This window comes from Oryctolagus cuniculus, chromosome 3 (genome assembly GCF_964237555.1).
Source record: "Oryctolagus cuniculus chromosome 3, mOryCun1.1, whole genome shotgun sequence".
NCBI classification, from domain to species: domain Eukaryota; kingdom Metazoa; phylum Chordata; class Mammalia; order Lagomorpha; family Leporidae; genus Oryctolagus; species Oryctolagus cuniculus.
The window spans coordinates 1,568,427-1,580,996 of NC_091434.1; the positions used below are offsets into that span (position 1 = coordinate 1,568,427).

Below are 12,570 nucleotides of genomic sequence, written 5' to 3' on the forward strand. Positions count from 1 at the left end.
CTCGAATGCCCTGTGGAGGGGTTGCGTGTGTCAGCCAAGTTTACACGCACACACACGCGTGCACACACGCACACTGCAGCCCGGTGGCCTGCACTGGAGAAGGCGAGGGCGGGAGCTTTGCCCGTGCTGCCGCCAGCGAGGAGCACAGCTCCCTGTTCCTCACTGATGTGCCGAGCAGCGATGCGCGTCGTGTCTGTCCCAGACCTGTGCAGAAAACGCAGCATCGAGGCTGACCGTCGGTGCCCCGTGTCTCTTGCCCAGCGCAGGGTTTGAAAAATCCTCCTGTGTGCGTCTCTCGGTGTCTCCACGTTTGACACTTGGGTTTCTTTCTTTACGTTTTCATTTCAGTTGTAAACAAAGCAGTGCAAAACAGAAAGCCTCTTCTTGATTCATGTTTTTGTTTTTCAAGCGTAATTCAAGTGGTGCTGAGTTGTTGACATGAGTGCGTTTGTTTCACGGTGCGTGTATTCATCTAAATGAGGCAGAGGGAGCCCGTGTAGGTTTCCTCTACTCTGAAGCCGCGTCCCCTGCAGAGTACTTCTGCCCTGAGCCCTGAGAGCCCCGTGGCGGCCCCACCTCGACTCGCGCACACAGTGTGAAAGTGAGCGAGCGCCGTGCCTTCAGAGCGCCTTCGAGAAAGGCGACGTCGCACGTGGCTGAGAATTCCGGGTGGAGCTCGACTGTGAGTGTTCAGCCCTTTGGTGGTCGCCTCAGTAAGCTACGCGCTCTGGCGAGCCAGGACCAGACGGCAGGCTGGATGCCCGCAGCTGCTTTGCCTCGCCTCGGACCGTAGACCCCCAGGGAGGGCGCGTGTGCCCTACGTCCCAACCCAGTAGCAGCGCTCACACTGCACCCCTAAGTCCTGTTTGCCACTGAAAGGCCCCACGCGGGGTTCCAGGAAGAGGCCAGAGCACCCTGTCGTGTGGGACAGGACAGGACAGCAGACGCCAGGGCAGGGTGGGACAGGCGGCTGCTTCGGAGCCCAGGGCCTTCACAGTTCAGGGGGAGTGGCTTTTGGCCTGGAGTTCTGTACAAAGTCAGGAGGAGAAGATGAGGGGACAGAAACAATCTTCCCTCTTCCCACACGCAGATCTGCCCTCTCCTTCCTCCTCCTCCACAGCCGGAGACACCACCTGAGCTGTAGAGCAGGAGAGCAGCCTGAGGGAGGAGGGGGGAGCAGAGGGCGGGGCCAGGAGGGGGGAGCAGAGGGGGGAGCAGAGGAGCGGGGCCAGGAGGGGGGAGAGCAGAGGAGGGGGGAGAGCAGAGGAGGGGGGAGAGCAGAGGAGGGGGGCCAGGAGGGGGGAGAGCAGAGGAGGGGGGCCAGGAGGGGGGAGAGCAGAGGAGGGGGGCCAGGAGGGGGGAGAGCAGAGGAGGGGGGCCAGGAGGGGGGGGAGCAGAGGAGGGGGGCCAGGAGGGGGGGAGCAGAGGAGCGGGGCCAGGAGGGGGGAGAGCAGAGGAGGGGGGCCAGGAGGGGGGAGAGCAGAGGAGGGGGGCCAGGAGGGGGAGAGCAGAGGAGGGGGGCCAGGAGGGGGGAGCAGAGGAGGGGGCCAGGAGGGGGGAGCAGAGGGGGGGAGCAGAGGAGCGGGGCCAGGAGGGGGGAGAGCAGAGGAGGGGGGCCAGGAGGGGGGAGCAGAGGAGGGGGCCAGGAGAGGGGAGCAGAGGAGGGGGTCCAGGAGAGGGGAGCAGAGGGGGGGGAGCAGAGGAGGGGGGCCAGGAGGGGGGAGCAGAGGAGGGGGGAGCAGAGGAGCAGGGCCAGGAGGGGGGAGCAGAGGAGGGGGCCAGGAGGTGGGAGCAGAGGAGGGGGGCCAGGAGGGGGGAGCAGAGGAGGGGGGAGCAGAGGAGCAGGGCCAGGAGGGGGGAGAGCAGAGGAGGGGGGCCAGGAAGGGGGGAGCAGAGGAGTGGGCCCAGGAGGGGGTCTGGGGGGGCAGAGGAGTGGGCCCAGGAGGGGGTCTGGGGAGGCAGAGGAGTGGGCCCAGGAGGGGGTCTGGGGGGGGCAGAGGAGTGGGCCCAGGAGGGGGGTCTGGGGGGGGGCAGAGGAGCAGGCCCAGGAGGGGGTCTGGGGGGGGCAGAGGAGCAGGCCCAGGAGGGGGTTTGACATCTGGAGATGCCACGGGGCAGGGGGTGCAGAAATGCAGGCCGCGGGCTCTGGGGAGCCGTGGGTGCCTGGACGTCACTCAGGATCTGTTGCAGAGGTGAAGGCCTCCTCCACGGGCGAGCTGGCTGCCTCAGCCCTGCAGGGCCATGCGGGGTGGGGGAGGCTCGCGCGGTCTGCAGGGGCTGCAGAGGTGTCGGACATCCGGTGCTGGTCTCACTGCCCTTCTGTGCTCCGCACGCGTGCTCCTCCGTGTGGGTGATGTGTCACAGCAGGAAGATGGAAAATGCCCAGTGTCCTGTGCCCCTCCCTGTCTCCCCCACCCCCGCACGTGGGCAGAATGGTGGTCACAGGGCTGAAACACCTATTGTTTTCTCTCCCTTTGAATGAGTCAGAAACACCTCTTGTTTCCCTCCCTTGGGTGCGCCACTCTTGACTTGAAGAGGCCACACTTCGGCCATGCTTCCCAAAGAACGGTGCTGCTTGTCGCACATAGTCTGGATGGTGCGAGAAACGGGGTTGTGTGAAGGGGCCTAATTCAGGTCATGGAAAAGCCGCCTCCTCCTTGGTGATCATTTATTTAAAAAGAGGGGAGAGAGAGAGCGCACGACTGGCAGATTTCTGTTTGTGATGGAGAACCCATTCACCGCCTGGCCTCGCGTCTCTCGCCGAAGCCCTGAATGTGCGCCTTGTGCCTGCCCCGGCGTCATGAGCCTGACTGTGTTAATAGGTTTCTCAAGGCACAGCCTATAAAAGCAATTTTCTACTCTCCCATAGAATATTCATGAGAATACAGGGTTTTTTGTCTGGGCGCCGCATTCCGTAAGTAGAGAAGGTTTGATTGTTTTCCGCAGGGCACACTGGGTCAAAGGCGCTGGCAGCTTCCCTGGGGCTCTCGTGGCATCTGCAGGGTTCTGATACAGAAATAGCCCCAGTCATGTGTGACGCAGCCCCGGCTCTGCCGAGGCATGAATGGCGATTGTGGTCCTCGCCCACGCAGCTGGTGTGTGGGGCGTGGCCATGTGCCCCTCCCTCCTGGCTCCCTCACTGCGAGGGGCGACCAGGCCGTGTTTCCTGGCCCCGATGCGTCTCCCTGCCCTGCACCCTTGTGTCTGCAGGTGCAGGCGTGATGATGGTGATGGGAGGAGCCTTTGCGAGGCGGGTGATGTGTCGCTGGGGAAGCTCTCTGCGTTACTTTCAACTTCCTGTTGCCCCGGTCCACACAGAGGAGCCGCAGAGAAAACAGTGGCCCCTTCTGCTGCAGGAGCAGGCACCTGCAGGCTCCCTCTGGGCAGTAGGCCGTCCCCTGCAGGTTCCCCGGCTCCTGGCAGGCTCGCTCCCGGGAGTCTGTGTGGAGTCTTGTCTGGTGTGAGAGCCTGCAGGCCATGCCGCGCCCTGACCCCCGTGTGCCACCCAGGCAGGGTCTATCCGGGGCTTGTGCTTGAGCACGAGGGACACCGCTCAGCAGTAAGAGCTGCCCCACTGCCCCATGTGGGCGCGGGGCAGGGGTTTTTACTGGGTTGGGGATACCTGGTGGATGCCCCTGTGCACAGCACTTGGGTTTGCCCACGGCGGGGGGTTTGGTATTGCTTCTTTGCACACAACACGTTCAGGATGGCCGTGTCACTGCTGCCACCCAGAAAGGTCACGTAAGGGCCGTGCAGGGTGTTGTGGGCCTGTGTGCTGGTTGGGAAGTCCCCAGCAGAGCAGGGGGGTCTTTCGTGGTTGGGTTCAGAAGCTCCTTGCTCCTCGTTGGTCTGGAGCTGGGGGTGGAGCCGTGTCAGAGCAGCAGGGTAAGTCCTGCACCCACTCACTTCCTGCCTCGTGTGGGCAGTGCTGGGCAGTAGCATTCAGTCGCGTGTGGTGGGACTTCGGAGAGACCCGGGCAGAGTGGTGTGCCCACTCGCGACTCTCACACAGGAAGCTGAGACACGCTCTTCCCAGGTCTGTGCCTGGGTCTGCGGCAGCGCCACGGGGGAAGACATTTAAATCTATTGGGGAGCCTTCACATGTTGATTGTCACGCAGTGGGTGAAGCCGCCGCCTGCAACACCCACATCCCCTATGAGCACTGGTTCAAGTCCCGGCTGCCCCACTTCCCATCCTGCTCCCTGCGAAGGTACCTGGGAGAGCAGCGGATAATGGCCAGAGTCCCTGGGCCCCTGCCACCCACGTGGGAGACGTGTCTGAAGTTCATGTCTCCTGGTCTCCTGTCTTCAGCCCAGCCCTGGCTGTTGTGGCCGTTTGGGGTGTGATCCAGAGGATGGAAGACCTCTCTCTGCCTTCCCCTGACTCCCCCTCTCCTTCTCTCTGTAACTCTCCATTTCGAAGAAGTAAGTAAATTAACGTTTAGAAAAGACAGCATTGATAGCTTCATAGTGGATGGGAAGAAACCTTGGTCCCCCCACTCATTACACGGACTTGGCTCTTGAGGCTAGGCTGTGCGGGGCCTGAGCCAGCTTCGGGGCGGCCGCCTCTCACCCACCCCCGCTGAGGCGCGGTCAGTGCCCTCTGCAGAGCCCCTGCGCACTGCGGGGAGGCAGGGTCAGCACGGGCCACCTGCTGGGAACCTGCCAGGTGCCCGCCTTATGGCAGGGGGTCTGCTCCACCCGCTCTCGCCCACAACAGTGTCGGTGACGTTTGTGTCGTGGTCCCATCCGCGTCGCTTCTGTCAGGTGCTTGGGACCCTGCAGCGGCTTCTGTTTCCTTCGCGGATGCTCTGAGCGCGGACCCTGAAGGTTCTGAGAGAAGTCTGAATAAAAAAGAAAGTTGGCCCAGCTGGTTGTGGGTGTGCTAGTCCGCCTCCCCTGCCCCGGTCCCCCCTCGCTGCCCCCAGTGGACCCCAAGAACTCCCTGCCCAGTGTCTCCTCTCCCCCAAGCTAGACAGGCAGGGCCCGTCCCACGGGGCCTGGCAAAGGCAGAGCTGTGCCTGCGTCCTCAGTAAACTGAGGCACAGGGCCACCGCAGGACCGTGTAGCTGGCCAGCGTTCAGGCTCCAGAGGGGCTGACCGTGAGACGGCTCAGTGACGTACTGGGGCGGCAGTCCAGGCGAGCAGGGGCCTGACAGGCTGGCCTCCCTGCCACCGCGCAGGCAGGCATTCTGAATAGACCCAGCGTGACTTGTGTGTCGCCCGGAAAGGCCACGCTGTCCCTGGAGCACGGGCGAGCAGCGTAAAGGGGCAACTTGGCGGTCACGGCGGTGGGTGGCAGACAGGGACAGGCACAGCCAGCAGGCACCCCAGTCCCCGTTCTAGAGGGCGTCTTGTGCACCGGGCTGTGGGGGCAGCCCTGGCCCACGGTCCGTCTGTGGCAGAGCAGCTCTTGTCTCGGTTCCCCGAGTGGGTCCAGCGCTCTCTGCCCCTTGCCTAACCTTGTGTTCCTCGAAAGAAAGCCAGAGGCTGGGCGGCCCCAGGCTGTCTGTGTCGCTGTGTTTTATGACTTAGATGATCAATAAAGGAAAGGGAGGGAGTGGTAAGCTCCAGTCCTCAGCTGCGCCTGTGTGGGAACAGATCATCTGTGTGCCGTTCCCACAGCCAGCTACAGGCACAGAGACGTCCGTTTAAGGAGGCAGGGTTGCCCTTACTCAGCAACCAGCTGGCGTCGGCTGCCCTGGCGAGGAGCGAGGGCTGTGATCAAGAACCACTCAAGGACAGGCCAACCCCACCACGCGGCCCAGGGCCCGGGATCTCCTCGAAGTCAAGCGTGTCCTGGCTCTGGGCGCTGCGCTCCTGGGTGAGCAAGGCAGGACAGCAGGGCCAGGTCAGCAAACAGGGATGGCTGCAGCACCCAGAGCTGGGGTGATGGTGACGTCACGCCTCTCAGGGAATCCAAGAGCCCCCATGTTGGGTGCCCTCTCTCTGCACCCATCCTGGTCTCTGCCCAAGGGGACCGCCTCTGGTGGGAGACCCTGAGGCTCCTGACAGCCAAGGGCAGCCCAGGACTGGAGCGCCGAGCCCTGCCAGAACCAGGCTTCTCCAAGAGCAGAGGCGCCCACAGAGGGGAAGGCTGTGTCCCAGGCCAGCTCGGGGCCACCTGCCTGGGCACTGACACAGCAACGTTCAGGACCAGGTCAGCAGGCTTTGGGGTGTGGAACATGGTTTTCCCAGGAAGTAGGTTTTGATTGGGACTTGGTCTGAAGCCATCTGGAACCTCTATGCCCTGGGGTCAGATCTAGGGCAGCTTTGCACTGTCCAGAAAGCACTCGAGCAAGGCCAGGCGAGTAAGGTGCATGTCCTCTCTGATACCCTCACGTGTTGGGCCTGGGTTCCCTTGAGCCGAGGACAAGGCCCGCCTCCTTCCCCTGGCCTCGGCCTTGTGTTGACTGACGTGGCCCAGGCAGGCTGTGGGGACCTGGAGGGCAGGCCTGCTGGGTGGCGGCTTTCAAGCCTCACAAGGGACTCTGTCCGCAGAAGCACAGGTGTGATGGGGACAGGTGGTGTGTGAGGGGAACAGGTGGTGTGTGATGGCACAGGTGGTGTGTGATGGGACAGGTGGTGTGTGAGGGGACAGGTGTGTGATGGGACAGTTTGCGCGACAGGACAGGTAGTATGGGACAGATAGTATGTGACAGTGTGCAGTGGGTGACAGGTAATATGCAGTGGGTGACATGGCAGGGTATCACAGGGACAGGTTGTGTGTGTTGACACTGTGCAGCAAGTGACAGCGCACGCAGGCGACAGTGTGTGACCAGTGACAGGTGGTGTGTGTTGACAGGTGTGTCCCTGGACTGCAGGACAGGTGTGGCCGGCCGTGGTGCTTGGACACTTGCGCACTTTTCTGACGTGAGCCTGTCGTACAAGGAGCACTCTGGTTCGCAGCCCTGGCTCTGTGCACTGTTTTTCTCCCTGTACTCTGGTGTCGGTGATGGGGGTCGGGATGGATTCCACTGCTGCCCCTGGTCGGAACCCCTGGCAGCCTCTCACTGGGTGGACGTGAGTGCACGCAGGAGGCCCGCGCCTCGGTGGAGTGTGCTTGTGCCGCCGCCAGGAGCGCTGGCCACCCTTGTTGCGTAAACATGTTTTCCAGGAGGGTGCTCACTTTGCCATGGAGACGGGCTCTCCGTGCCGAGCGCCTGTGCGGCTGCTTACTTGCGTGGCACAGGCTGTCCTGGAGTGGCTGTGTGGAGAGGAAGAGACCGACCGGGCCGGCTTGCCCCGAGGGCTGACCTCAGGCTCTTCCTGGACTGACCGGAGCCCTTTTCTTTCTTTCTTTTTCCCTGATTGACTTCAGAATGACGTCAGCAAGGCCTTTGGGCCTGTACGGGGCCTTTGAGAGTAGGGCGGGGGGCGGGGGTCTGTGCGCGTCTCCCGGCCTGACCTCCCAGCCTCACGCGCTTCCACACTCAAGTGCAGCGGTGGCGCCCGGGGGCCTCGGGGGCCTGTGTGGAGAGCGTCACAAGTCTCTCCACTCAGGGCCACCCTGGACGGTTGCCAGTGGACCTTGGGGCAGGCGGGGGCCCGGGCCAGCCGTGCCGCCTCAGTGACCGCCCGCTGTGCTGTGCTCTCTCCGCAGTGGACGTGGCCACAGCACTGCCTCTGCAAGTGGCACCCTCGGCCGTGCCCATGGACCTGCGCCTGGACCACCCGTTCGCGCTGCCGGTGGCCGAGCCCGCGCTGCGGGAGCAGCGGCTGCAGCAGGAGCTCCTGGCGCTGAAGCAGCAGCAGCAGCTGCAGAGGCAGGTCCTCATCGCCGAGTTCCAGCGGCAGCACGAGCAGCTGTCGCGGCAGCACGAGGCCCAGCTGCAGGAGCACATCAAGGTCAGTGCGCGGCCGAGCGCCCTCCCCGCCAGGGAGCCTTGAGGTGGGGCAGGCGCCCCGGAGTCCGCCAGAACCGCGTCTGAATCCCAGGTGTCTTCAGAAAGTTCGGGGAAACGTGTGTTGTGACAGAAACCGCATGGGCTGTCCCGCACTGAAAGAAGCTTGTCTTTTAGTCCGTTTTTCCTAACTTGGACTCTTCTCGGAACGATGGCCAGCGAGAGGCACCAGGCCCCTCAGTGGTGCCTGCTGGGCTGAGGGACGGGCCGCTCTTGTGTTCTTGTTTGACGTTTCTCTCTTTCTCATTCACCTTTTATAGTTAGAAAGGGGTGTTTTCGTGCAGGTGAGTGTGCCAGGAACAGCTGACAGCACTGCCGCGTGCTGTGCTGGGCTGCCCTCGCTCCAGGTCTGGCAGGGCAGTGAGCAGGAGAGAACACGCCCGCGGTGCGCAGCGAAGTGCCGTAGGGCAGCTGTTGCCGTGTGGGTTCAGCGCTCGCGGTGTCCACAGAAGCACACGCAGGGATGAGAGCCCAGCGTGTCTCGGGGTTCCCAAGCCACGTGCAGCAGAGCCGGAAGGTCCGCGCAAGCCAGGGTGTGTGAGTTGCCGATCGCTGGAGAGCAGCGCACCCCCGGCACCTCGCAGGTGCAGACAGCAAATGCCATCAGAGCGTCTGTGGGCCGGAACCTGCACAGCTCAGCGGGGGGCTGGCACTGAGGGTCCGGTGAGGCCCCGCCAGGGCTGCGCTCTCATCTCCAGGGTCTGCGGGACTGAGGCCGGATGGCGTACTTCCAGGTCTGCTCCCGGCTCTGTCCACAGGCCGCCCACAGTGCAGAGAATGGGCGTGGCCGGGTGGAGGCACAGGGCCTTGCTGTGGTAGCAGCAGCAGCACCACTACCACCACCCCAACCACCACCAGCATAGCCACCACCACCGTAGCCACAAACACAGCCACAGCCACCACCACTGCAGCCACAGCCACAGCCAGAACCACCATGACCACAGCCACCACATCACTACCACAGCCACCACCACCACCACCAGCATAGCCACCACGTCACCACCACCACGGCCACCACATCACCACCATGGCTACCACTACTGCAGCCACAGCCACAGCCAGAACCACCATGACCACATCACCACCACAGCCACCACCACCACCACAGCCAGAACCACAACTATGACCACTACAGCCACCACCACCACCATAGCCGTCGCAAGTACGATCACAGCCCTGCCCGGGTCTCCAGGACTGTGAGCCAGTGTTTGAGGCTGTCCGCGGGAGGGGCACATGTCAGCGGGGGCGGGTCAGCGGGGTCCTTCAGCAGCGGCCGGCGGTGCTGGCCTCACCGAAGCCGCCTGGAGCCGCCTTCGATAGGCCGCACGTTTCGTTCGCTTTCCTGCTGTAGCTTTGTGCTTCTGTGATTCCTGCGGTACCCGCCCCAGGTGGGCCTGGGTGCCCCCCACTGCACCCCAGGAGTCCTGTGACCGGGTGACTCCACGGCCCCTCACTGTGCCCTCACTCTAGAGTGTGTGCCCTCCTGTGTGCCTGGATGCTGCCTCAGCCACCTGTGCTGGCTGCCCTGGGACGTGTCGGCACATCGCCGGGCCAGACTCCCCTCAGAGCCCGCATGGGGCTGGCTGGTGACAGCGCCCCGGCCACTCGCTGAACGACTTTGCCCTGGTTCCATGACTTCAGCACATGGAAGAAGAGCGAGCCTGCCATGTGCAGCGTCATGGGGCAGGGTCAGAGGGGACTGTCACTGTCGCTGTTGGTGTTCCTACTAGCTGGGGGCGATGTAGCTTTCAGAGAAATAAGTGCAGCCTGCATGTGTGCGGGATTCCTGGGGGCTCTCAGGAGGAAGCAGGCAGGGGAAGGGCCTCTGTGCCCCTCCGTCTGCTGCCCTGGCCCCGCTGCCTCTCCTTGCCTGGTCCTGCAGAGTTTGCTTCCCTGCCCAGTGCTCTGCTCAGCACTGGCCGGGTGCCCAGAGACCTCCACCCCAGCCACCGTGACTGCCTGTGCCCGCACCTATGCCTGTGGCTGTGGCTGTGATTCTGGCCACGCCTGTGGCTGTGCCTGTGCCTCCAGCTGTACCTGTACCTGCGCCTGTGGCTATGGCTGTGCCTCCAGCTGTACCTGTGGCTGTGGTTGTGCCTGTGCCCGCACCTACGCCTGTGCCTGTGGCTATGCCTCTGGCTGTACCTGTGCCTGTGGTTATGCCTGTGCCTGCCTCCAGCTGTACCTGTGCCTGCGCCTGTGCCTATGACTGTGCCTCCAGCTGTACCTGTGCCTCCGGCTGTGCCTGTGCCCACACTTGTGCCTGTGTCTGTGTCTGTGTCTGTGCCTCCACCTGTACCTGTGGCTGCAGCTGCACCTGTGGCTGTGCCTGTGCCTCCAGCTGTACCTGTGCCCATGCCTCCAGCTGTACCTGTGGCTGTGCCTCCACCTGTACCTGTGGCTGTGCCTCCAGCTGTACCTGTGGCTGTGCCTCCACCTGTACCTGTGGCTGTGCCTCCAGCTGTGCCTGTGGCTGTGCCTGTGCCTCCAGCTGTACCTGTGCCTGTGGCTACAGTTGTGCCTGTGGTTGTGCCCTCCAGCTGTACCTGTGGCTGTACCTGTGGCTGTGCCTCCGGCTGTGCCTGTGCCCGTGCCTGTGGCTGTGCCTGTGCCCGTGCCTCCAGCTGTACCTGTGCCTGTGCCTCCAGCTGTACCTGTGCCCGTGCCTCCAGCTGTGCCTGTGCCCGTGCCTCCAGCTGTGCCTGTGGCTGTGCCTGTGCCTCCAGCTGTACCTGTGGCTGTGCCTCCAGCTGTGCCTGTGCCGTGCCTCCAGCTGTACCTGTGGCTGTGCCTGTGGCTGTACCTGTGGCTGTGCCTCCGGCTGTGCCTCCGGCTGTGCCTGTGCCCGTGCCTCCAGCTGCACCTGTGGCTGCGCCTGTGCCTGTGGAGCCATGAAGAAGTTCTGGTGTCCGCACTCTGCCTTTCAGTAATTTGTTTTACTTTTTCATTAAAACAAACTGTTTGCATGAGACACATGCACGCCACATTCGTGGTGGGAGAGACACACACTTTGCTACATTCACGTAGGAGACACAACTGCTACATTCATGTGCATGAGACACACACATGTGCTACATTCATGGTGGGAGACACACACATGTGCTACATTCATGGTGGGAGACACACACGCTACATTCATGGTGGGAGAGACACACATGCTACATTCATGGTGGGAGAGACACACACGCCACATTCATGGTGGGAGAGACACACACGCCACATTCATAGTGGGAGAGACACACGCCACATTCATGGCGGGAGAGACACACACGCCACATTCATGGTGGGAGACACACACGCTACATTCATGGTGGGAGAGACACACATGCTACATTCATGGTGGGAGAGACACACACATGTGCTACATTCATGGTGGGAGACATACACATGTGCTACATTCATGGTGGGAGACACACACGCTACATTCATGGTGGGAGACACACATGCTACATTCATGGTGGGAGACACACACGCTACATTCATGGTGGGAGAGACACACATGCTACATTCATGGTGGGAGAGACACACACGCCACATTCATGGTGGGAGAGACACACACATGTGCTACATTCATGGTGGGAGACACACACATGTGCTACATTCATGGTGGGAGACACACACGCTACATTCATGGTGGGAGACACACACGCTACATTCATGGTGGGAGAGACACACATGCTACATTCATGGTGGGAGAGATACACACGCCACATTCATGGTGGGAGACACACACGCCACATTCATGGTGGGAGAGACATACACGCCACATTCATGGTGGGAGAGACACACACGCTACATTCATGGTGGGAGAGACACACTTGTGCTGCGTTCACGTGGAAGGCTCACACGTATGCTCCATGTGTGGTGGAAGAAAGACACGTTTGTGCTGCATCCATGGTGAGAGACACGCTTGTGCTGCGTTCGTGTGAGAGAGAGAGACGCGCGCTGTGCTGCACTCGCGGTGGGAGAGTTCTGAGCCGTGTGGTTGGCAGTGCCGCTGCCTCTTTCCGGCTAGGCTGAGAGGGAGCCTGGTGCTGCGGCCTGCAGAGCCTGGGCCCGGGTCTCTCTGGCCTGTCCTCCCTGCCCCGGGTGGCTGCAGTGCTGCCCCGAGCCTGCGACCGCCTGGGCTCCCCATCGTGAGTGTCAGCTGCCAGTGCCTGCTGGCAAGGCCGTGGCCTGTGGCGTCACCGGACCCTGCATCCCTCACGCGTGCTCACGGGCACGGTCGTGCCTGTCAGTGCCATGCCCGGGGGGCCTGGCCTCGCCCAGCCGTGCTGCCCTGGTCGGTGACAGACACGGAGCCCCTGCACCCGACTCGCCCAGTGTCCTGAGCTGTCTGCACACGAGGTTTTCAGAAAGTTCTTGGGAAAATGTGAGTTAGGAAGAAAACTGCGTGGATTTAGAAAACTCTGCTTCAGAAAAAACGCATCTTTTAATTCCATTTTCCTTGAACTTTCTGAGGTGCGTTTGTGTCACCAGGGATGGCAGCCGTGGGGCTCATGTCCTGCGAGAGAGACCACGATCTGGGCGGCACGGCTCCCCGTTCCTCCTCACTGGCTGCCTCGGCTCATGGCGACCCACCACGGCAGGACGTTGTTGGGGGGCCTGGCCCTCTCCGGGGAGCCTGAAGTTAGATCCTCGGAGACAGCCTTGGGGGGGAGACAGGC

At 62.5% G+C, this 12,570-nt stretch overlaps 1 protein-coding gene across 11 annotated transcripts in view; it reads left to right on the forward strand.

The window, feature by feature from the left end:
- Positions 1-12,570, forward strand: part of HDAC4 (histone deacetylase 4) — a 268,181-nt gene that overhangs the window by 162,207 nt on the left and 93,404 nt on the right. For all 11 annotated transcript variants that reach the window (XM_070071474.1, XM_070071472.1, XM_070071473.1 and 8 more), the window contains one exon: positions 7,603-7,847. In XM_070071474.1, coding sequence (XP_069927575.1) covers positions 7,603-7,847 — 245 coding nt within the window. The remainder of the gene's footprint in view (positions 1-7,602; positions 7,848-12,570) is intronic.